This window comes from Plutella xylostella, chromosome 29 (genome assembly GCF_932276165.1).
Source record: "Plutella xylostella chromosome 29, ilPluXylo3.1, whole genome shotgun sequence".
Taxonomy (NCBI): domain Eukaryota; kingdom Metazoa; phylum Arthropoda; class Insecta; order Lepidoptera; family Plutellidae; genus Plutella; species Plutella xylostella.
Window position 1 is genome coordinate 4,068,976 of NC_064009.1, and position 26,095 is coordinate 4,095,070.

The 26,095-nt window shown below is 40.1% G+C and overlaps 1 protein-coding gene across 1 annotated transcript; it reads right to left on the reverse strand.

Moving 5' to 3' along the window:
* Window positions 1-938: 938 nt before the first annotated feature.
* LOC119692964 (ataxin-1) lies at window positions 939-24,675 on the reverse strand. Its single transcript, XM_038114685.2, has 3 exons — window positions 24,388-24,675; window positions 2,261-2,847; window positions 939-1,932 (listed from the first exon to the last, which is right to left on the reverse strand). The coding sequence occupies exons 2-3, from the start codon at window positions 2,837-2,839 to the stop codon at window positions 1,642-1,644; spliced, it is 870 nt and encodes a 289-aa protein (XP_037970613.2). The 5' UTR covers window positions 2,840-2,847; window positions 24,388-24,675; the 3' UTR covers window positions 939-1,641.
* Between the last annotated feature and the right edge of the window lie 1,420 nt (window positions 24,676-26,095).

Here is a 26,095-nt window from a genome sequence, read left to right on the forward strand (position 1 = left end):
GTGGCATTTCGCATTAAAATTCGGAAGAATTTACTTATTACACTCTCTTGTTATTATGCTATGACGTTTTGGAGAAATTTTCAAAGCAGGAAGAACAGGTGATCTTTCTTAAATATAAAATTAATTTGAATATGATATGGCCTTTGTATTTGTTGTAACGTTATATGTATATTAATCACAGATTCTACGTTTGTCGTTAGTTCTCTTTCTTCAGCAATATACAGGGTATACAACAACTATAGGTTCCTACCGCGCTTCTTACTCTAAACATATACATATTTATCTCCTTCAATCAAGCAATACCTCAACCTCCGACCAATTACTACAAAATATCACAGACTGTGTGTTTATTATGTATACATTTTCTCATAGAAAAGTTATGTGTATCACACATGGACGTCAAAAACCAATAGAAATGACATCTAATAACATGATTTTTTATACAATAGCCCCTTATTCATATAAATAAATAGGGGTTTAAAAGAAGGTTGTGTATTAGCATTGCACGAACCATATGAGTTTCGACTTTTAAAGAGTAAAACTTCACATGTTTCGAACTGATATACAAACTTCCTACAAGCCCTGGCATGATATATGAATACGGGAATAGATATTAAATATTTTACAATACATATCAACATTTTTATAATACATATTAATTAATTATCGGAAGAATAAGCCACACACGTTAGCGAAGTTACGGCTCGCATTTTAAACTACACAGATCTCTGTATGATTCACTTGTATGCATGTAATGGTTTGTATGATATATACATAATTATATAATGAGACGATGGATATGTCGCAGTCACAACCACTGGGACCTGGCAGCTGCTACCAGACTGAAACTATAGTGCCTGTTTCTACTAAAATACCACACATTTTAGCCGTGAATACGGCTGGCATCTTTGTGTAAAACTGAATTAGATTATTATCGTGTCGAGAAGATAAGCGGGTGGTATACTTTTAATTAATGAATGGAATAGTGACATCGATAAATGCCATTGTTGATACCAAAGTGTTGAATATTTAGTGGAAGCAGGCAGTCACAGTCGAGCGGCCGTCCGCCCGTCAGTCAGTCCAAGCATGTCAGCACATCAGCCCGTCATTACCTACCTTAAATTCATTGTACCTTTAAATTTTTGTCTAAAATATGCATTGCCACCCGCCTCAGACCCTGGCCACTAAAATCTCATTGGTTATCACAATATCTAACCTAAATCATGATCTGGCAGAGACTTCACCATATTGTTATTTTGTGCTTCATTAAATATCTCTTTTATCGCATGTACAAATATGTAAAATATACTTTTTCTTTGATTCCAATTTAACGTCGGTCCGACATGAGTGCACGATACGCCGACCTATTTAAATTTAAACTCGCTACGTTATGCATTCGTCTGCACTTTGTGACACATTAAGTAAAGTCATGGAGTGTAAGTTAAACTTGTACCTAAGTATCATATACATACATACCTATACATATTTACAACAACGTCCGCACACGACAGAAGCACCCGACAGTAAAAGCACCTAGAGTTCCCCAATTACATTAAGCTAACACCGTTTCAACTCACTGGGTTCGCACTAAACACACTTTTGAGACGGCAGAACTCAAACAAATGAAAGACGGCAACAGAATCAGCGTTTCTTGGCGGGCGGTCGGTCTTCATCAGTTATATCGGGGGCGGACCAGCGCCGCTTGTTGGTCTCCTTGACGCTGAGGTTCTCGGGGTGCGTCTGCGGGGGCGCGGGGGCGGGGGCGGGGGCCGGGGGCGCGTGCTGGCGAGCCACCAGCGACACGCACACGTCGCCCACTTGCAGCCGCTGCACCCTGAGCCCGTAGCGCCGAAGCGTGCGCTCGGGCCGGCACGACGCCCAGCCGCGCCCGTACACGAAGAATGGGTGCTCTACTGTTGATTCTAGCTCCACCTGGAATTGGAATAGGGGTTGGTTTAGTTTGCGAGTCTGTAAGTGGTTCGAAAGTAAGGTCCAATCGGTTTAATATCATAGTAGCTTGATTGCACTGCTGCAAAAACCGGTGCGGTGGCTTCCCAGATGAGCTCTGGTTTTAGTGGAATACATTATGATTCATGGTAACCATTATGTGTGACAGTGATGATGATAAGACAGTAGTTGCAGGGCAGAAACCCTTAATTTTGATTTAATCTAGGAGTGTTTCAATAAGTTAGCAGGTAATCTGTTATGAAAAGCTTAAATAGATATAATTTTATTCTACTCAAAGGTGTAAACAACGCACCTGTGACCGGTTCTTGTCATACGTGAGCGTGAGCGACAGTCTCTCAGCGCGCTCCTCGAGGCGCAGTAGCGTGCACTGCGTGAGCTGCAGGTCGCCACTGCGGTCCGCGCTCGCCACGAAGTCTTCCGTCCTCATCTCCTCCACCCGCCTCAACGAACCGTCTTCTAGACGAATCAACGCTCCCCTGCAGAAGTACGGAGCGGGCGATCCCCTGTCAGGAGATGCAGGGGGCTCGGGCATCGGCGGAGGGAGGATCGGAGCCGGCGGGGGTGATCTAGGCGCCGGAGCGGGCGGGACAAAGCCTGAGGTTGGTCGCGGCCGTATAGGGTAGGATTGTTGCGGCGGCGGCGCGCGTGGTCTATACAAATACGGCGCATATTGCGGCAGGAAAGGAGCGTAGGCTCCGGGCACGGGCGGGTAGGCGGGCGCGGCGGACGGCGGCGGCAGGTCGCGGCGGCGCGGCGGGTAGCGCGCGTACGGCCGCGGCGGCGGCGCCAGGAACTCGGGCGTCATGCCCGCGGCCGGGTACAGGTGGCTGAGCGGGCCCAGAGCCTCGCCGGGCAGGCTGGCTGAGATCATCGGACGCGCTGGAAGGATAGAGAATGAACTGGTTAGACATTTTGTTGTAGTTTACAATACCAGGCAATGCTTCAAATTATTATTTTTTCTCTGTCCTCTTTTCTTACTTGCAATATGGATTCCTGAGTCGTTTACAATAAGATGGGGATGAGTGTGGTCAATAAGGCTAGCATTGAGCATTGTATCTAAAATCTAAAAGTTAATTATCCTATCCAGCAAGCGAACAGATGTAGGTTTGAAAAACAAACCAACCAGACTGCAACATGCAACCGACACATCACAAACAAACGAACATCAACCAACCCAGCTGCAGCGGCAGCGGCTACATGACTTCACACGATATTCCGTATTCCGCTGCATTTTAAACAGATGGTGTTTCAGTTGTGTTTGAAACTCACATAATCAGGGTGTCCACTATCTGGAAAGTCAGGGAAAGTCAGGGAAAAGTCAGGGAAGCTCTAGGTGGTCATGGAAAGTCAGTGAAATTGATGGGCCACCTGGAAAGTCAGGGAAAAATGACCCTTTTCTAGCATAATTTTGGTACTTTTCTTTACTAGTAATACTTCTTTTTTACGTGAAATAAGTAAGTCATAAAATAAAATCTCTTTTTGACTGATCCTTACTAATTAAGTTTTTTTAATTAACTTTCCCTTATTCATAAAAACGTTACTGGACGCTTTAGCTATTGAACTGTTTTACCTCAGCGAGACCGCATACGCTGCCTCCGCGCAGCATCTATTAATCTATAACTTATTTTTTTACTAATTTAGCAGAGCAAAACGAATTTCATTCTATTTTGTACTGCATGTTTTGAAATTCGTTTTAGCAGAGCAAAACGAATTTCATTCTATTTTGTACTGCATGTTTAATCAAATTTCATAAAAAATACTTACACAACTAACAACTTTGTCAGGCAAAGGAGTGCCATACAACAAAAAATTGGTTCTGTTTCAATTTCGGTTTCAATATCTACTTCGATGGTAATCAGTAAAATTTTAGTCAGACTTAAACTAGGCAGACTAGTCACTAGCCTGCTATGGAGAGAGCTATGCTTGGGGTTTCTCTGATGGATCGTATCAGAAATGAGGTTATCCGTCAGAGGACTAAGGTTACCGACATAGCTGTCAAAATATGCAAGCTGAAGTGGCAGTGGGCTGGTCATATCTGCCGAAAAACCGATAACCGTTGGAGTAGACGAGTTCTCGAGTGGAGACCACGAACAGGCAAACGCAGCGTGGGACGCCCTCCTGCCCGCTGGAATGACGACCTTAGGCGGGTGGCGGGTAGTGGTTGGATGAGGAAGGCCGAGGACCGAGTGTTGTGGCGCTCCTTGGGAGAGGCCTATGTCCAGCAGTCGATGATTATTGGCTGATGATGATGATGATGATGATGATGATGATGATGATGATGATGATGAAACTAGGCAGTATAGCAACTTGCTGCAAGCTGCAAGGCGGATGCGTTTTTTTAGGTTTTTTTTTTAGAAAGTTGTTCAGAATCGCCTCCTAAGGCTTAAGAGGGAACCTTGAGAAATAGGTAATGAGGAAAACATTTGCTATCGTTTGTGCACTCATGCCCCGGGGCTCGGGTTCTATAGAGATAAATGGGTGCTGAAATCGTTATTCACCAAGTATGTAAATATCAACAAATCTTTTTGATTGTGATGTAAATCGCTTCAGCATAATATATTCTAGGGTATCATTAAAAAAAACATTGTTTTTATTCAACAATGGCGTCATTCGGCACAGTTTTGATCACAAAAATTGCGTTACTTGAGGTGAAAAACTATAAATTATTTATTGTGTCGCCAATATCCTAAAAAATCATGGAGATTGGATAATATTTAGAAGTAGACCAACGTTTTCTCTTTTTGTATGGACGAGCAAGTGCTATAAAGTACTTCCCTCTTAATATACAATTTTTGGGGACTTTGTATAATTTTTTTACACAGTCAAGTTTGAATAAGTGCCAAACAAATGAACACAAAACTTTGAAATGAAGCTTTCGTGTTCAAATTACTTAAATTAGGTTTATATTTTGATCTTCGGTCATGGAAATTTTTTGAAACGGTCAGGGAAAGTCAGGGAAAAGTCAGGGAATTTTTTGGAGCATTCTGAGTGGACACCCTGATAATATTATGTTAATAGATGGAGAATTTCAAAGATCTTAAAATGTTAGGGACTCCGCGGCATAAAAATCTATATTTACATTTTAGGTAGCAAAAAATAAGTTATAACCGAGTTTCAAGTTTTGTTGTTGATCAATTGTTGATCATTTTGATCAACCCACTCGATAACGTATGTTAGCAGGTAGTTTGGTTACCTACTACCTTAAATATGGTTTATGTAGAAATATCTATGGTGTACCTTATGTAAATTTAATTGAGATTAATAAATGAAACGAGAAGATGAGCCACGTAGGTATACCTTCTTATAATAGGCACCTATTAGGTGTATTCTTAGCACAAAATTCCCTAGATCAACCATACTAGGTACTGCTTAGCCACTCGTACTCTAGTATAGTTCTCTCGACTGACTTCACAATAATTGTGGCATGACTAGTCGTAGTCAGCCAGTCACTCGTTACTTGATAGCTATAATTAGTGTTTACTGAGCACTTATTACTATTACACCACAACATCTGTGTGTGAGGGGTCCTCGGACAATATTCATTTACAACTTATTTATACTATACTCTAGTATGTAAGTTAAGTACCTACCTACATGCCTATATTTACATAATTACACTAAGATTGTAGAGCGCAGGCGTAACTGCTAAAAATAACCTATTGTTTACACAATTCTGTTCGTAGACAATCCTTTATTATAATGCGTAATTCGGTAAAAATGTTCGCCACTAACCACAAACATTTAGATATCGCACTGATATTAGTTCAAATATAATAGTGGTAGCTATTACGTGGGTATTGAATTTCAATACACTCATTAGTGTTTTGTACTAAACGACCTGACACGTGCCTTTTCAAGGTTTCCCATTTGTTTGGGAGATACCAATCGGTTCAATTAGTCTGAACTTAACTTATCTGTTTCATGCTAAGCATACCTACCTATCTACCTATAACTTTATTCGCTTTTTAGTAACTCTACACGAGTTTACTTTCACCATTTAATCAATCATTTCGGTCGCTGTGTTATTTTTACGATTCTTGTTAAAAGTTACTAACAATGAACGTAATCATATTGCGTTAATCCGAATGAATGCATACTACCTATATAAAATAACTGGATGTTATTTTCAACTCTGACAAGCGAATTTTGGAAAGCGTTCACTCCATCTGGTCTCTGGACTATTGGATCACTCGAGCCAGCCTTAATAAGAGCACCTACTCACACTTCGCAGAAAGCAGACCTGTTCATTTAATTATTAAATAATCACCGCTGCCTATACTACCTATAGATACCCGAGTGGACGCATGTTATCGCGTAAAAACACTGAACAAACTCGTCTTGATACAAGACAAGCAAACACACGGCGAGTGGACAGTGGACGGCATTCCACCGCCGCGCCCGCGCCACCGCCGTCGGGGCGATAATTTCAAGAACAAAGACCAGCCCAACGCACCTGCGTAAATAGAAACTCTTTTGTCGTATTGATACCTCAGTCACGACCTCCCGGTGGTTCCCGAACCTCCACAACTAACACAAACACACTAACCGTTAACCAAGTCCTCAAGCGATTGCAATAAAAAGGCTTTCTAAAACTAAACAGAAAACTGCTACCTTGTGAAACAGCACGAAAACAACAACTTTTTACGACTTTCCATAATTGGACTGTAAAACCCAGACTCCCAGGCTACTGTTAAGTCATTAGGCAAGAAGCCTCTTTAAAATAAAAACCCCTACCTAATTATACGCCGACCAAGAAGACAGTTTGTGCCTACGCTTATGAGCTATTTGTCCTTTAAAGCATATTTTGGGCAAGTTAGAGGAGAACCAGTCAGTTTTTGGGCAAGCCACCATTAACAATGCTTTGTGCGGTTATTTTATTCTAAAATCTGAGCGAAACGGCCAGTGAGTCACAGCGCCAAAGAAGGCAGTGACTAAGTCGGTTAAAAATTCATGGCAATTAGCTAGCCGAGCTCGTGCTGACAAGTCTAAACCCGTATATTACTGCCCAGGCATTAGCATTGTCACGTAAAAATACCCAACTCTGAAACCTGAAAGGTTTGCGATGCTGGCACTAATTGTTTCAGACGTTTGGTAAGAGGGTTAAATAGGTAGGTTGATATTAATATGAGGTACATTGCAATATTATAGTTAGTTATGAAATGACCTGAGTAGGTAATTTTATTTCAGGATGTAACCTGAAAGTGTTAACTAGTTAGATAGAAGTTTGTAAACATAATAACCTTCAGTAATTTCAGGTAAGCGACCGATGTCTTGGAGTGTTCATTGACGAATAAACACATAAATGCCTGAAAACCTGAAAACTGAATGCCTGTGTATGTGAATGGAGAAATAATTTTAGAACGTGAACGGTCTAAATTTGAATCGTTGTCGGATGTCAATCAAGCGAGCGAGAGGCATTCCTACATCCTACACAACATACATAACATCTAGTGCTACGATATTTGTGTGCCTTTTTATATTAGTTGAGCCTTATTACGGTTGAGTAAATGCCTGTTTCCGCTGCAGTCTGTATAAACAAGCCGGCCGCACACAGCAAGGCCGCTGCTTTGACGAGCGAGTGGCAAAAACTTGCGATGAATGGCGGCTAAATTTGCGTTGTTTCGTTCTTGTACACGGCTTACGTCACTGTTGCGTTGGCGCAATGGCGGAATTCTATTGAACGGCGACCAACCACAAACTCACGTTTAAATTCACGTAAAACGTCAACTTTCAAAGAAAAAATCCGCAAAACATAACTGGCCACGAACTATTAATAAAACGTTTCAGGTTTTATTGAGTTTCTTTTTCACGCTTTTTAATAACAGCTGGTGCTGGCCTTGGCAAGGTCGCTCGAGCCGACAGATGTGTTGAAAGAACTCGGCTTATCGTTTCTACGACTACATGAAGTGGAATGTCACCTTTCAATCTGGTAACGATGATCCAATCAGCCGCAGACGAAAGTGTAGCTAAAGTTCAGATGAGATAACTCGCACACTTCCTTTCAAATTAAGTAATATGCAATGGTTTTAAGTGTTGAGTTTTAACTCGGGTTTTCCTTTTATCGCATTGCAAAACACCGGTATGAATTTTGCGGTCTGACAACTTGTTGTACATATTAATAGGGCCAACTATCCAGTTTCAAGTCATTACTAACCAAAGCAACACATACCTAGTTAGTTATAAACACTCGTTATCTAAGTAGGCAGGGTCGGAATGGGGTATAAAGTATAAACCGTCGGTGAGCGATGTATTTACGTGTCGAGGGTGGTGGCGGGCGCGCGGGCTCGGTCGATAGGGCGCCGTCCGTAACCCACTTCCGCTGGCCGTGACCTTGGCGTCGCCATTCACGCGGCGGCGCTCCCGCCCGGACCACCCCACCCAGTCTTGCCGCCGCCCGCCCAGCCGTCTTGGGCGGGCGCCCGGGGAACTTCAAAACACGGAGTACTCCGATTCATTTCGGCACTGCGCTACTGGTTTGTTAATGTGGGAGATTGCTGGTTGCGGGGAATAGTAAAGCGGTTTATATTATTTTGTATTGTTAAGAAAAGTAACTTATTTGAAGTTTCCAGTGTAAAAGTCTGTTCTTTCCACTGTAGTGAATGTTGGGATTGTCACTTCATCCGTATAGTTTTCGAAATCGGCCGCAAATCTTTGGTTTCTTGAATATGCGAAGTTATTGGTTTACGACGATAAAAAGTATTCATAATCATAAATACGTAAATACGACGACCGAATAACGTAGTGGTTAGTGACCCTGACTACTGAGCCGAAGGTCCCGGGTTCGATTCCCGGCTGGGGCAGATATTTGTTTAAACACAGATATTTGTTCTCGGGTCTTGGATGTGCCTGTAAAATGGCAATAGGCCCGCCCCCTATTACATTGGGACTAACATAACACTCTGGCGAAAAGTAGGTGCAGCAATGCACCTCTGCCTACCCTGCAAGGGAGTACATTAGTACAAGGCGTGAGTGTGTGTGTTAAATACGTAAATAAGTAATGTACGGCTGCAAATAGTAGCTCTATCGCATAGTATAAGTAAGCATATTAATTATGAAATGTGTTACGCAATCTTGCAAATTATGTTTTGGACGAACCGAGTTTATCTAATATGTAAAACCTGAATCACATTTGGTTTGCATAATGCCCGTGGCTGTATAATATCATGCGCTATCAAGATACGATTAGGTATCTACTTTGTATTTCTTGCTCTACCTTACCTACTTTTGCATTTTATATTGGTGTGTTTAGGTGTATTTATAAAAGAAAATTCTAATAAATCATCTTGATAAAATGCTGTAAGGGCTGTATTTATGTAGTATATAATGTATGCTTATCAATTTTATTAAAAAGCTACCTTAGGCAGGCTGTTTCCAAGGTCTCCCTACTATCCATAGGTAGTTTGCTATTAAAATTAATGTGGGTGTAAGATAGCGCCGTCTAACTACTATTATCTCCGCCGGGGGCACTACTGTAACTTAAACACCTCATTATAAACTCCACATACTAAATTACAAGCTTCACAACATGTGCCTGAGACAGCTACGAGCGTTTAGAGGCGAGAATTATAATGTTATTCATTGTATCAACTACGTTAGTGAGCGTTTGTTTAACGACCATAGCTGACTAAATTGACAGTGAAATAAGCATCGAAGTGTCTACCTACCTGCGTAATCCTTTTCCCTACTAGGTACTCTTAGTATTAGACACCTCATCGGTGGCAATAACTTGAGCTTTACACGCAATGTAAAACGATACATAAACACATAGCCTATCTGTGTAGACTATGTCCTGCGAACTTTATTGGCAATACCAAGGACAGTAATCGCCCCCGCCGCCGCCGTCAGAGCGTGACCTGTGACAATAGAGCAACCCCCTAATTACTGTCAGAATGGGGGATACCGGACACGCAGCCCGGCCCTGCCACTGAGGCCGTCGCCGCACCTGTTCCCCACACCTGTCCAGCGTTGGACCACCAGTTTTTGCGGTCCAACGTTCAGAATCAACCCTTCACATAGCGACGCGAGTCTTGCACTTTTTGTGCATAAAAGCAGGACATTGCGAGTACTCGTTGTGCATTCCGTGCCCTTTATGGAAGTCTTCAGTCCATATTCATTGATTCTTTTTTGTATTGCGTAAGGCATGGACGTTTTAGCATAAAAATATGAAGATTGACTACGAGGTATTATAAAAAGTAAATGTACAAAAATAAAACAGCGAGTAAGCGAAATGGAGTGAATAAGAAACATTGCTGCTTTTATCATTACCTCTACACCCACTCTATCAAGGCCGGATTACAGCATTCTTCACTTTGGCACTGTCACTCGTATCCCCGAGTGCCTCGAAACTTTTTTACGATTTACTCAACAACGAAAACAGTATGGAAATCAATTATCACGTGTGTATTCACGACTGAATGCCGGCTTCACGTTACATTACGTGACGCAAATTAAGGGTATGGACTGTCAACACAACAGATGTGTTTACTCTAGTTGGGCTTAATGGGTCGTGTCGAGGAGTGTCCAGGTTCTCGGTAGTCTGACGTAAGGCCTAAATATACGTTGATGCGGAAAGTAGCTGGTATCATTATCGGTCAACAGACTGCTACTGAAAGATGTTGCCTTCGGCCTTCCGCGTCCAGATTCTACTGGCTAGTGGCAAAAATATCTTAGGCCAGCCAAGAGAGTTCGACATTAAATTCGATTCATAAAGGTAACTTAAAAACATGTAGCTATAAACGCTCAACCAACAAACAGTGTTACATAAGCCTGTCTTAGAGAGTAAATAATTACCGACGACCTAAAACAGGATTTGCGCGTGAATGCGATGGCCACCGTTTGCACATTAGCAGGTCTTATGTGCTTTACTATGTGACTCGAGAGCGAATCGACTAATCCCGGTCCGTGAGTGCGAGTTGGGAGGCCAAATGTGAGGCGAGACTGAGCTGTAACTATGTAAATGGAGTAGGATGGAATCATCAAAGTCATGATACATAATATCTTTTCTATTCACTATCCGTATATTTAGATTTATAACGCATCCAGTTGTAATCTAACCAGCTGAAACCGGAGGCTGGCAGACCAACTAAGTAAACGTTAATGTCTTCCGACATCCGGCCTTGGCTGGGTCAACCGCAGAAGACTGACCGCCGCTCTGTACCAGAGCCACAGCTGACTTGCATAATTACATATACCTAAGTTTGACGCAAACAGAGGCTCTTACACAAAGTTGTTTTGCTACGTTCCGCGTAATCTAAAACCACCGAGTATGCGATGCGTACAGCTAAGTAAATTCAGCAATGTTTGCTAAACAACGCTCTCGATAAGGAAGGCTGACGTAAGTGAGACTTGAGACTTCTGAATTGCCACTTATTTGAGTAAATTAAGCGTAAGTTATGGCCACCCGGTACATTGGAATTGGACTCAGTGTAACTAAACATGGCCGGTGTTTATGTGCCGTGTGTGGTGTATGTAGCACGGCGCATGTGATGCAGGTGTGGGTTGTGTGGCTTCGGCTAGAGACAGTGAATGGAGCGACGATCACGCGACTTCATTACGTAAACCGCCCGGCAACTTAACTACTTTATACTTGTTTGCGGTAAAGTGTAGCCGTTTTAATTACACTGCAGCACCTTTGACCACAGATAGAATGCTCAATTACATTCGGATAATTGCTAATTTGAAACCAGTAATTGCCGGTTTTACCCCTACATCCATTCATGGCCCAGTCACGTCTAATAGCACCTAATTTTATTTCATCTACCAGTTGTTCTGTGCAGTGTCGAATAATGGATTGGTTATATCGACACCAGTCGCTTTTTATTGTTATTTATTGTATCAGTTGAACAAAGACTGTGGTCGATTATGCTTGTAAAACAGTTACATACGAACTCTTACAACAAGAGTGTGATTTAGTGAAACTCTGCGCGGAGTTGATCTGCCTGCGCCCACGCCGCCGCCGCGCCGGCGCTTGCCACATTACAATCATTCTTTATATTTACTCGCTAAATGTTCGGACAGCCACTACACCGCCCACGCCACATTGTTTCACTCGCACCAGCTATATTCGTAAGCCGGCACATACACGTACTACACAACACTGACTTGGAATTACAATCGTACAGTTCTTTGTTTACCAGTTTTGGGGTTACGAAACAACCGCCAGCCACCGGCGGCGCCGATTTTAATAAGGGTGGTAATTTTCTGAAAATAAAATGGCTATGACGCGTGGCCATTGACTATTTTTGTGTTTGGCTCATTACAGTCATTAGTCGCAGAACTAGGGAAGAACAATGTTTGGTGAAAGTTTTCTTAACTCTGGAAGTAGGAGTAGAAGCCTCCGTTCGAATCGGCTTCTGTAAGTCTGCTCTACCTATCGTCAGCTTCTTAAACTATGTAAATTTCATGTCAACAGAACCTATAAAACTCTAAATTGTTTTGTTATCATAAACTGAAAGTTACAGGTTTTGGACAAAAGTTGTTTGCGAAGTTAACGCTTGATAGAAGTAATTGAACTAATGGTCAGTGGGCGATAAAGCTAAGAGCAAATTGGGGCTTTATTAAAATTCATTATTAAGCAGAAATAATGACCGCCAGCTAGATAATTAATATACTGTGTAAACACAATTAGTAAGTTATTATTGCTCGATTTTCAGATAAGATAATACTTAAGTTTTAATATAATATTATACAGTAGTATTTTTATACGATTGTTCAATTAGATTATGATATCATCATGATTCCTTTCTAATAACATCGAACACAATATTATAAACCACCTCTACTAAGTACTTAATATAATTATATTGAAAAGCCGTTACAAAAACGAGACAAATGATACTGGCAATACCTATGTACATGTTTCATTTATTAAAAACTAAACAGCACAGTTTCAAATTTGGAACGATCGAAGCTGGCCAGTTTTAAACCACTCTGGGGCACTGTAAAGAGGAGACATGGCCTTATTGAATACGCTAATAATACAGCGGTCACGTGTAAATATAACATGAGGGGTAACCCGTTCCATCTGTATCGCCCACGCACACATGCACAGATATGCAAACCTAATGGCATGGACAGTTTAATGCCAACACAAATAGGTGACATTCTGGAATACCTACGTAATTAATTTGATGATTAAACCTACTCGAAAATACATGGGGTAATTTACAGTTTGCTATTGCTTTGCGGTTTGACAGCTCTCTAAATCGTTATGAAACATTCTTTTAAGTTTCAGTTATGTTACCCACAAGCCTACAACTAGTTTTTAATCATTTGATAGTTTCCTATATTACCTAGGTACTAATCTGTAAATTATTATTATTTACTTGTTGAGAGTTTATTTTTTTAAGACATACATAGGTAATAATATAATAAACATTCGTCAGACTGCGACTGCTGCGGTGGCGCTCGTTAGCAGGACGGTTTCGCAAACCGGCAAATTTGAATTCCGCCATCCTGTGCAACAGTTTTATCGGAAACTTTTTTAATAATCCGCCATTTCAGCCGGCGTAATCGATAACTATTTCCAGTTTGCGGTTTATCAGCAGTTACGTTTATCGAAACCGCTACTCGTGTTTTACCTAATGATTTTGTAATAACATAACGTTCACAATGTAATGACGGTTATATAAATAAAAGGGTTCTACCTTTTTTGGCATAAGATTTATTTGCCTAATCTCGTATTGCATAGTAACGTTTGGTCAAAGTCTCGTTACGCCGAAAATCGTATGGCATAAATCTCGTTTAGTAAAAAGTTATTTCGCATAACATTGTTTAGCCTAATAATGGTATGGTCAAATCTTGAATAGCCTAATAATGCTATGGCATAGGTTTATTAGGTTTATACAAAGTAATAATATTCGTTTGGCTTTAACTTTGACGGAGCGTCTCCCTACATAGCGCAAACTGGTGCCTTGTATTGTTTCCGCTGTTTGGAAAACGCTCCGCTCCGCTTCGCTGCGCTCCGCTTTGGTTTTGATGAACATGTGCACCTAACACGCTCCTCCTCGCTTTGCTCGTCGTCGCACCTATTTTTATGTTTCGATCTCATGGGGTTTGTAATAATTATATTGGTCGTTAACTTTCGATTTTTTGATCATACAATATCGTAATTTTCGGGATGTAGGAGAAAAATACCACAATTTGTACATTTACTACATACTTAATATATTATTTATTAAGATAACATTAGGAGAAACAAGATTATACATAGGTATAGACGAACATAAATTTGAGCAAACGAAACTTAGGTGTTTAAAGATTGTGCCTAAAGAGTTTTAGACGAAACGAGCCTTATGCCACATAAGTCTTGGCAAAGTGATGGTTCGGCCAAAAAAGTTTAGACCGATTATGCGAAATGAGTTTTGGTCAATAAAGATTATGCAAGATGAGCGGAACCCAAATAAAAGTGTTCTCAGCGGCGGCGGCGCTTGGTTTTCTGCGATCTTGCTGATCGCTCCATTATGGGAACGGCTGGGAAACCGCAAGTCTTAGTCATCATGAGATAGACCAATCAAAATATCCATAGCTTAATATAAATATTGTAATTACTTACTTATAATTTTATATCTCTTTTGCTTTATTATATTATTTAAGTGCATTGATGATGACACATGAAGGTGTAAGGTAGAGTCTGTTGAGGCGTGCAAGCCCACTGCCGTGGGTCGAAGCCATTCTCACTGAACCCCGTCGCCAATCAAACTGTTCATCCGTGAACATCTTTCCCACTTCACAGGCTACTGAACTAACAGTTTTACTGAAATAAACTCTTAATTTTGGCCTTTACCGAGCCACTCAACCAAGGTTGTAAACCTTTTGACAAACTCTTGGACGGTAGTGCTCAGTGTCTCGCAAAAAACATAGTTATTTCGGTAAGCGTATGACCTATAGACTGTACCTAGTATGCTATTCAGTTTTAGTGAAAGAGTGCCAAATGAAAGATAATTTATACTAAATATTTATTGCAGCGCAGAGCCGAACTGTGTCGGCATTCATTTGCATTGTTAGCTCTTCTACACTTCCTAGAATTAAGCGAATGATATGTTCCAGAAATTTATACAAACAAAATATAAGTTACTAGAACACAATGTAAGTACTTAGGTCTTAGGTACCTAGACATTTAAATATGTACGATGTACAAATTTAAATAAACTTACAAAGTTGCAAAATGTATGTGTCTCGTGCAATAGCTGAGCTAGAGTTGCAGTAAAGTTAGTAGAATCATCTTGAAGAACTCGAGAAAAGTTATACTTTATAGAATTTTCAGTTAGCAGACTTGAGCATGTCATCCATATAGCTACTTGAGAATATGTGCCACTTCTGCACGTCGCCAATCTACTGCTAAGTCTTCCTAATATTAGATGTCAGCAATATCGATTCTGTTGACATCGGAAGGTAGTCTGTAGGCCACTATGTAAATATATGCTCGGGTTCGTTTAATATTACTAAGCACAGAAATATGGGCGTCCAAATTAACACAGGCTGTTATTTCAGGAATCGCTAACATGTTCTTCTTAGTTACTTAAATATTGAAATTTAATTGGTAATAAATAAAATGCACGGGTAATTAACTTTCCTTGCTATTATTACACGACTACGAGTTCATAAAGAAAGAATCTTGGCACAAAGAGATCGCACATTCTCACACTTCCTTCCTCAATTACTGTGACTAGAGCATTGCGTCAGTGCACCGCGATCAATCAGTGATCTTGCCAAATAACTTCTCTATACTCTATTCTAGGTAATGACGCGATAATTAATGAATGATCACTCGGCACCCGCCCCGCATAGTGACAGATTCACTTGGAGTCGCTAAAGGATTTTTGGAAGTCTCCGAATTGGCAGCCGCCTCCGTAGTTCGTAGTACGACTTGTACGTACGAGCCACTTTCATAAATGCGGATCTGCGCCAAGTATATCCTTTTGGTATTTGTATAGTAGATTGTAGACCACTTGCGTACGATTTGCTTAGGTATATAGGTATACTTGTCAAGTCAAGTCAGCCATATCTACCTATAAGAAACTGACACAATACTGTTTGTATCTTACATACATAATGTCTGTAACTGGATGAAAGTTATTGGGTATATAAGTCTATTAGTCTTATTCCATTGTAATTATAAGCATTTACGTAATAATCAGAAAAGAATTGCGTCATGGAAATTACTACAAAAAAAATAAGGCACTACGTTTACTCTATGGAGAGCAATTTGTAAGAGGGCACCAACAGGTTAGCAAGACAATAGGATCGGGTTTCCTGATCTCATAAGCCGTTTAATTCTTCAGATAAATACAAGTACCGGTTAGGTCGTAGATTTTTACTTCCATACAGTGAATATCTATAGTCTATACCTACTACATGGGATCTTTGTCGCTTGCCCCTTTTATGATTTATTTATTTATTATACTATAAATTCGTAATAGGTTTCTTGTTTATCAAGGGGTTTTTATGTGCGGTATCTCACGTAGTTGTTTGTAAAGACGTCCATATTAGCAGTGTTTTTATCTGCCTGGCGTAGGCGGTCTGGGCCTTGGCTGAATGCAAACAGGCAGTGCTTGACCGCGTGACTAACACCGAGTAGGTTTTACCCAGCGATTGTATGCTAAACAGGTACAACTGTAGTAAACATAAGGGAACAGCAAGGTGCATCGCATATAAATTGTTCAGCTTCAACTAACCGCAGCGCCAAAATGAACGCCCGCGCTTCATTACAATAGTTATAAACCTTACTATTAAAGACACGTGTCAGTGTGTGTGTGACGCTAAGGACGCTCTATGAATTATAGTACGTGTGATACTGCTGCCTCCTTATATTTACTACGGCAGATACATACTGTTCCTATTCTTATGATGAACGCTAAGTTATGGGCGAGTCGACCTCTACATTTAAATGCTGTCAGTGAATTAAGGATGCTAGTATCAAGGCTTCTCTTTGAGGTTATCTACGATCTACGATAATAGATCGATACTCTCATGTTTGTAAAACAGTTTGTCTCCACAACAAATAATAAACGCATTGGGGTCGCATAGTCATATGACTTCCTTATCGAAAACCGTTTAATATTTTGCCAATTCGTTATCTTGTTTTGGTATTATGTTACTAGGGATCCGAAGTTGTTTTTATTATACTTATATAATAACATAATAAAAATATAAGTAATCGAGGTTAACAAAATTAACTTTAAGCAATAACACGAGATAGCCTTTATAGACCATCGGTTGCCAAGAGCTTCATATTATTTTGTTTTGTGGTAAACAAAATAAATAAACACACGTTCGTGGGTGTTATTTCTTTTTGTATTTCAATATCTTAAATAACGGTTATATCTTATATATTTATTAAGTTATTCTTATTTATAAAATAATGTTCTTAGCAGGTTCTTATCTAAGCCTTGAATGTTGGTGTTGATACAAAACTAAACATCGAATAAAAAATATACTTAAGTAAATTTTCCAAGAAAATATAGGTATAGGTACTATTTGCGTATTTCGTTATCATCTTTTATAATATTTTATAATACCGTACCACTATCTATATAATAAGAATCAGTAAAGTGTATCGAAAACCTTGCCAGGGGCAGTGATATCTTTATTTGTTTTATTGTACTGTAGACTGAGCGTCTCCTTTCCAATTGGCATTATCATTTACGAAACCACGTTCAATAGGTACTCTACTTAATCAACACACTTAATTATCAATACAATCTTTAATTTAGTAGGTGGGTATCTAATGTAATATTCAATAACATCACGTAGGTGCTTTCATTCAGTCGGTGTTTGCCACATCATTTATCGCGTTGGTATGATGTTTATCAGCCATTGAACATACTATTTTCATTTTCTTTACATGTGACATGTCATCATGTTTCAGCTGTTTGTCTTATCTAGCAATTATAGTCGCAGGTGTCCTAATGTGAGTTTCATATTGCATTATCTACCGCACTTTCACTGAAAGTTATGTAAAGTTATGATCGGAGGTTTGATTTTGTTTAAAATAACTCGCTGATAGAGACGCGAGTTGGAGTAAAAGAAGACGTAGTGACCAAAATTGAAAAAGGAATGTTGAGATGGTTTGGTCACATTGAAAGGATGGATGAAAGAAGACTGACGAAAGAAATTTACTGTGCAGAGATGAATGGTTGTGTCGGTAGAGGACGTCCTAGGCGAAAGTATGTCGACCAGATAGGCGACATACTCAAGAAGAGCCAAATTAGGAGTTTCCGAAACCGACGTGCGTGTATGAAGAGACTAATGAATGTTGAGGAAGCGAAAGAAGTATGTCAGGATCGTGGCACGTGGAGATCCATAGTCTCTGCCTACCCCTCTGGGAGACAGGCGTGAGTATATGTATGTATGTATGTATGTAGAGACGCAAATATAAGTTGCGTTGCTTACTAAAAATAAATACTATTAAAGACGAATCACGAAATGACATTGTATGAAAGCTAGCTACTAAATTCATGAAGGTTTTGATAAAAAAGCCCAGCTTCTCCCTTAAATTAAGCTATCTAAGCATGAACCAAGTCCTACTCAACTTCAGCCTATTAAAGCGCTGCACTCAACACTCAAATTCTGCAAACATACAGTAAGAGTATAGGTACAATGCGGATGTTTCTTGATGAACTTTACAACCGAGACACGAGTGCATAGCACGAGCCACCGACTGTGTACAGTCCAGCGCAGGCGTTCAGAGAACCCCCTTTAAGGGAAACCGGCGATTGTGGCCAGTTCCCCGAACAGATTACATGGATGTTGAAATGTTGATACATCGCTATATGTATCCTGGTGTTCCAAGGAACTGGTTGGATGTTGTGCTTTGTGAGATCTCCGGTAGATTCTTCTGAGTTTTGTGCAATTAACTTCTAGATAACGTTAGTTCGAATCATTCGCATAAACCTAATTTCACACGCATTCTTTCGAAATACATGTTTCAGCATTATGTGTTTATCACTTAGGTGTCTTGAAATTATGTTAATTTTACGTACACAGGGCAGGTACGTTATCTACGTCGCATTGTAATCGCCGCGCTATCTCATAGATACGACCATTTACCGAAAACAAACAGAACAGTATAATCTGATAAAAGGCCCGATCCATTCATCGATCGGTGAGCATTACAGCAATATCGTGGTATTGTAAAATTAAAACATTGAACTTGAACGGCTGCGGCTGGGTCGAGTGGTGCGTGCGTGACGTCACACGTGTGCACGTGCGGACGAGGCCGCCCAGTGCTGCCAACATGGCCATGCGAAACATAGAGTCTTCATGTAACCTTTGCAGGAGTAACTTTTCACCAAAGAGGTGCACTCTTTGGTGAAAAGTTACTAAGGATATCATGTGCACCAACATAGGAAGCTGTTACTGCTATCAAAGCTTAGCTAATACAGTTTCATATAGTTAGTAGTGGTTAGTTGCCTTGACTGCTATGCCGAAGGTCCCGGGTTCGATTCCCGGCTGGGGCAGATATTTGTTTGAAGACAAATATTTGTACTCGGGTCTTGGGTGTTGATATTTATATTTAGTATCTATCTATCTATATATTTGTGACTTTTGTGTAGATATATCAGCTGTCCGATACCCATAACACAGGTTCTGCCTAGCTTGGGGTCGGATGGCCGTGTGTGAAGATGTCCCCACATATTTATTTATTTATTTATTTAGTTACACACTTTGCATTGTAAGGTGTTTACAAGAAGTAAAATTCAGGGCTATCTTTCTTTATTGAAGTTTTTTTACGTATAAAATAATTGTAAGAATAAACAAAAGAGAATGATGGAAACATTATTTCAACAACCCTGTTGCCAAGAAGCAACTGCCCAAAACAAGTAGAATTCTAAATAGTTAGACGAATTTAAATTTTCCATTTAAATTTTTAAGTAAGCACATTTCCAGCTTTCAGTCGTACCTAAAGAAAACTTCAAAAAGTTTTTCTTGGAAATTATGAGAAAGTAATTTTACCCTTTTTCCAAATAGGCTTATTTTACACCCATTTACTCATTTGAAGCTGTCAATCTTCATCTATTTTTTATTTTGTTCCAGTAGTAACTGTTTCGTAAAAAATACTTCAAAAGCTAAATTGTATACATGAATTTAACTTAACTAATGAGGAACGTAAAATATCTATATTCCGGATCTCTGTGTTATAAATGCACTGGATTTTCAGCTCTCTGATAATACTATCAGCAACGCTCTACACTATAATACCGATAAGATTAGTGCAGGCACTTTTTGAATATTTTTACAACTAGGTACATAGGTATTTACAGCTTCGATTTAGCATGTTTATATCACAAGATTTAGAGGTTTATAAATCATTTGGACGTCGACCACATCTTTAAAAGTCATACGACTAAATCGTCTGCAAGCAGCCATGTATTTCATGCTATATTAAAGGCTGTATCGTAATAGCGTATCGTATACTTGCATAAGTCGTTTCACAAGTCCATACAGGCTACATATTTTAGCGTGCCACACTCAACAATCGATTTCGATCTTTACCACTCTCGTGTTAAGAGTAACGCCACAACCTTCGTTGAAATGGACCTGTGCATGTCTATGCAGTGGATGCGAAAGTCGTGATGTAAGTGACTCCGGCGCAGCGAAGTCGAGGGACTCATTGATTGTATCTAGACATCAATGTAGCGTATATTTATTGACATTCTTTACACCTTACATCAACGCATGCGAAAATGATTCCTTTTACTATAGATTTGTCCGCCTCTATAGCATCTACCTAATTAAGTGAATATCGTTTAATGTAATGCCATTCTCTGCCACAGCTGAATCAATTAGCAACAATGAACTGTGCAGTAAAAACCGTTATCAAGCCGAAGCGCTGCAGCCATTACGGCCTCATTCAAACACTTCAATAGGTGGGTATGTTCTTTCACATTATAAATATCAGACTGCTTATTTCTGGTTTCAGATGAGTTTGCGTATCTTACAAAAATTGCTAGCTAGGCTGTTATCAGGTAGCTGTAAGAACTTACTTTTAGTAGACTTTTCCCTGGCAGAGGAACTTTTGCAGAGTTCAAAGTGCTATTGAGAAGAGCCAGAAGGGAGACCTTTGCTATATATGAACTAACACAGTAGTGGTGTTTTGCTATGAACGTATTGTACCTACTTATATCAGCTAGCAAGCATTAACTGAGGTCGCAAAATAGCTTGGCTCAATGTGATTGCCTCACTAAAGTAACCTATCACAGATTGTTTACTTCCCGAATTTAAATTCGGATGCATTGAATTGTCTGGTGCCATTTGGAAGATTATGTTTGTGTGATTGTGTAGTGAACTCCAGTCTATTGTTCAAACACAGCAACAAGGCTGTCCCGATTCGATGCACAACGTTTGTTTATTTAGTTGCTAATCAAATCGTAGGCCGCGTATTCAATAAACAACTCGTGCCACTGTTGCCAACCCATTGTGTGCACTACCCAGAAACAGCATTAGTTACTTCTCTATGTGGGCAAAGGAATGAACGTATTTTATGCAAATTCTTCCACGGACATTATTGTTGTTTCAAGTGGAAATAGCCTTTGTTTCATTAGCTCAGTTGTACATTGAAACGCTTTTAAACTGTGAAAGTGAGAAGAGGAACAGCTCTGCATGTAAACAACGTTATTCATGCGGGAACTATTTAGCAGATCGTGAAGCTCTAAGTAGCTACAAGCGAGCCTCAAGAGCGAGTGACGTCAGAGGCGCAAAACTCTTTCCCTCGCTTCACAGAAAGCTGTCCTCAAAGCGCTGACTCAACTCAAACGTCTCTGTGTGTGCAGTAACATGAATACTGTCTCGTATTATAGTTTTGTATCTCTTTTCAGCTATCTAATGCAAACATTTACGTATAATGTGGGAGGTCGTCTACGGTAAAGCAAAACATGGAGTCAAAAACGCAACTTCGTGCAGAACATTCAACTGTAATGTTACACAACACGTGTCTACGTTTTTAAATATTGACTTATCGTTATTGGAACCGCATCACTGGTGAGAAAACCAATTCACGTATAATTTGGAGGCTATGTTCCGTTAATTAATTTAATAAGTGTTGTCGTGTGGGCGGTGGTTCAGTAGGTGAGACAGGTTGGTGTAGGTATCGCTCGTTATCAAGGCTAACACAGCTGTTGTAGAGATATGTGTACGAGGCGGTAGCGGCAGCTCCCTGATAACACTCACACGCACACACACACAAGCGCTGCGGGTGTGTGCGTGCCCTCACTCACCACACACAGCCCCGATGACACAAGAGAGATATCTTTGTTTTGTATTATTTGCGACTACCACTTTATCTGACCGAACCAATGGTACCCATTTATTGAATTTATTATTGTAACGTTCTAAATACATCAAAGCTTGCAGCGCAGAGGCCGGTAGTGTGATAAGTTAATTTATCTCTACGTTGGCGGCCTTAATTAGAAAACAAGCTTGTTAATGTGTACTGGATACTGAGTTATGTAAAGAATTAGTCGGTAGGCATGTCAACCAAAAGCTTAATACAAACAAGTGGTTTGTAATAAGTGTTTAAGTGGAATAAACGACGGAAAGACGTGTAATGAAGTTTTTAATGACCCAACAGATTAGTAGTAGATTTACGGCATGTCTGCTGCCTCAAAAGAAACAGTGACTGAGGAACTGAATTAAACTTTGATTCCAAGTAAATTGTTCAGCTAAAAGTGACAACACTTTGCTGTAATAACAGAACAGTTGTATGGAAGACGATTACTTAGGTACACAAAGATCCCAACTTTAGCTACAGTGAATCATATTAGACATCCAACGTCTTTGTTACTGAAAGCCCCGGGCGATTACTTAATCCAGTCTTGACCAGTACAAAGCTAGATGAAATCCCTAAGATGTTTTCATCAAGTCTTGCTGATAGATATTATTGTAGTGTCTATAAATAATTCCTTGAGCAGCAATGATAACCTTTGACATATAAATTGTGTACACGAAATATAGAGTAGATACAGTGTAGGCCTATTTATTTAATTTCTTAGATACTAGATAATGAAATATGACCACGTTTTGGCTTAAATTGTATGTTGGAAACTATTGACCCAATAAAGAGTCACTCGTATGGAAAATACCGATGGAAATACAAATACAAAACGACTTTTTAAAATGTTCCGCAAACATTTTTATCTTAGGTGAGAGTAACTAAGAGACAGCCTAATATAAATAGCCCCTTGTCTGGGCGCCAACGCCAATGTTATAAGGCCTAGATTTTTTTATGGAGCGTTTGTAGTTCCTCAGAATATATGTATATTTATTTAGAAAGCCTATGTCTAGTCTAGTAAATGCATTTACTCATTACTAAAACATATTAATTTAGGTATATTGTTTGGATTATTGGAACGCATTGATATGAACTTATTTTCGCTTTAAAAAAATGCAAGGCCCATGTTGGGGCGCCAAATGAAATTACTGATTTCCATTTTGCATCAACATTTTGGGCAACCATTTGACATTATCACAAGACATGTTATTCGCAGCGTATATAAAAATAATAAGCTTAGGTAGGTTTTCAGAATTCTTCTATAATGCCAGAATCCACGTTTAATATTTCTTCTCTATTTGTAAAAACATGATTTCAATAAAGCCTATCGAGGATTTATATTTAAATCTCATCTCCTTTTCTTTGAATTCCTAAGTAAATTTTCTTATGAAAGATCAAAGTAAAGGAGGTTTATTATTTATAAGTAAAGCTATTTGGATTCTCTCGTAGAAAAATAGCTATTATCAATTTTTTTAGGTAGGTACCTACCTTCGACCACCAGTACAGGTACATAGGTAATAAGTTCGCCTGATTTTTATCTCCATTACATATATTCGTCCATATTGATAGCGTAATAATTTGTGAATCCATTACCATAATTCGGTCACGCATCAGAGCATCAGCAACTCGGACCGAAAGGCCCAAGAATACCCATCTGCTCAGCCCGGAACCGAATCCCGGACCGTCGCGTCGGCGAACTCAATGACGTAACATTCAAGCTATTAATGTTCTGAAACACTATCGCAAAAAAGTATCCACCTATACATTCTATGCTGGATTGCCATAACCAAGTAGATACAGTTGGTAGGTACGCAACACATGAAACATGCTTTGAGTTGTTTACTAAAGCTGTGCCAAGTATCAAGAGTAATCAATAGATAGATTGTGAAAACTGAATGTTAGTGATTGAGGAAAAGGCTTATTGCAGTGACACGTCGTCTCAGGTAGAGCGGGAGCGCCGCCGCCGCTCAGAAACAACCTAAATAAAGCAGGACCGCTCACATACACGCAGACACACACACACAACCACACCTCCCTGTGTGCGCACTCACACATACCGGCCGAGACGAAAATAAAACCCACTCGTATGCGCCATGCAAATAGGAAGGCGAGGCACGCGAGCTCTACAATGAAGAGATTCTTATTCTTACGTTTCGTGTCACTGTCGGTGGACCGTCACAATGAGTGCATCGCCGGGGATCGCAGCTCGCTCCGACACCTCATGCAATCCGGCAGCTCCTCTCAAAACACTCAAAAGTCCACGAACTTTCAGCTGAGGAAATTTAAAAAAAGAATCACTCGCGTCGAACTTCACTGCGGTCAAGAATCAAAGGGTAACAGTGTAAACTGTGGAGAATGTTCACGGATAGTGTACGCCCGGAGTTGTGTGGCGAGCGACGGTCGCGGCGCGACTGAGCCGGCTCACTAGCGTGCGTAGCGAGTGGCCGTGAGGCGCGGGGACGAGGAAACCCGCCGTGCGGGGGCGGGGGGGGGCGCTGGCCGGGGGGCGGCCGTCGTACGCCGCAGGGGGGGAGGGGAGATTAATCACGTAGTAAGCGCGCCCGCGTCCCGATACATAAATAAATAGTAATGCAGTCGGCGCGGAGGCAGTGCCAGACTGAAACCGGACACTCGCGCCGCGGGATCCACTGCGCGTGCGTTCAACCGCACATCGACACCAATTCGAGCTCCATCTTTCACTTACACGCTATTTCCTGCTACCGAATGTTGCCAACCAGATTAACGGCCACATCCAATGTGAGACCGAGCTACCGCAAAGCGCAATCATTTCCACTCAATAATTTGATCTGCAGGCTGCAGGGAGTGGTAACAGCGCTGTATACTGGTTACATGCTCAGGGTTTCCCCGATCTCACTCGAGCTCGCCTCGGAACCGGTTCCGAGGCTCTACTACATGTATTTCTGTGACGTCACGATACTATTATTATTATGTAGGATTATTGGCTGAATTCGAGATGCCCTGACATCAGTCTGATGATGTATTTAAGTACATATTTTTAATTGTTGATCAACATAATAGTTGGCATGCACGTTTAACGTTTATCCAAAGTTACACAAAACCACATACATAATACCAAACTCCTAGATAAAATTAAGAAGCGAATTATGCATGCTTCTTAATAATTATAAAAACATTAATATATATATAGGTTCATCGTTTTTGAAAATAGGCACCTTCTACCACCTAACTATTTTATAATTATAACAGGCAGATATACTGTCAAACTTCATGCTTAATTCATCCCTTCTAGACCGGGATTCAAATTAAATGGTATAAACGCATTTAGTTGAATAATGTCTGTCCCCTTTTATACTTTTAATGGACCCATAGCAGTTAACACTAAAGACACAATAAAAAGCACCTATCTCTGTATCATCTGAAACACTTTTAAAAGTAACAAAAACGGCAAATTCCCACAATGCAATACATGTAGAGTTTCATGAAATCGTTATCGTTTGTTGAAAACGCTACCTACCGCCAACTAAGAACTAAAAGCACTAACAATAGTCACTTAAGATTATCCCCAATGTTAAGAGACCACCGTAAAAGCCGGTAGCTTACAAGTACTGTAAAAAATGTACATTGTTTCCCAAAAGTATTCCTTTACAATAAACGGTACTTTTGGCGGAGACTTATAAAATGCCGAAAAGCTTTTAGACCTTTAAGTGTTAGTTGTTCTTGTTTAGTTTATTAGTATGTATTTGATTCAGTGAAGTTCATTGAATGAGCGTTATCGCTTTAAAAAATATCCTTCACACAACTGTTATGCTTAAATAATTAAAATGTATATTAAATTATTTCCAGCCAAAAAACTTAATAATTTCCGAGATATTTTGC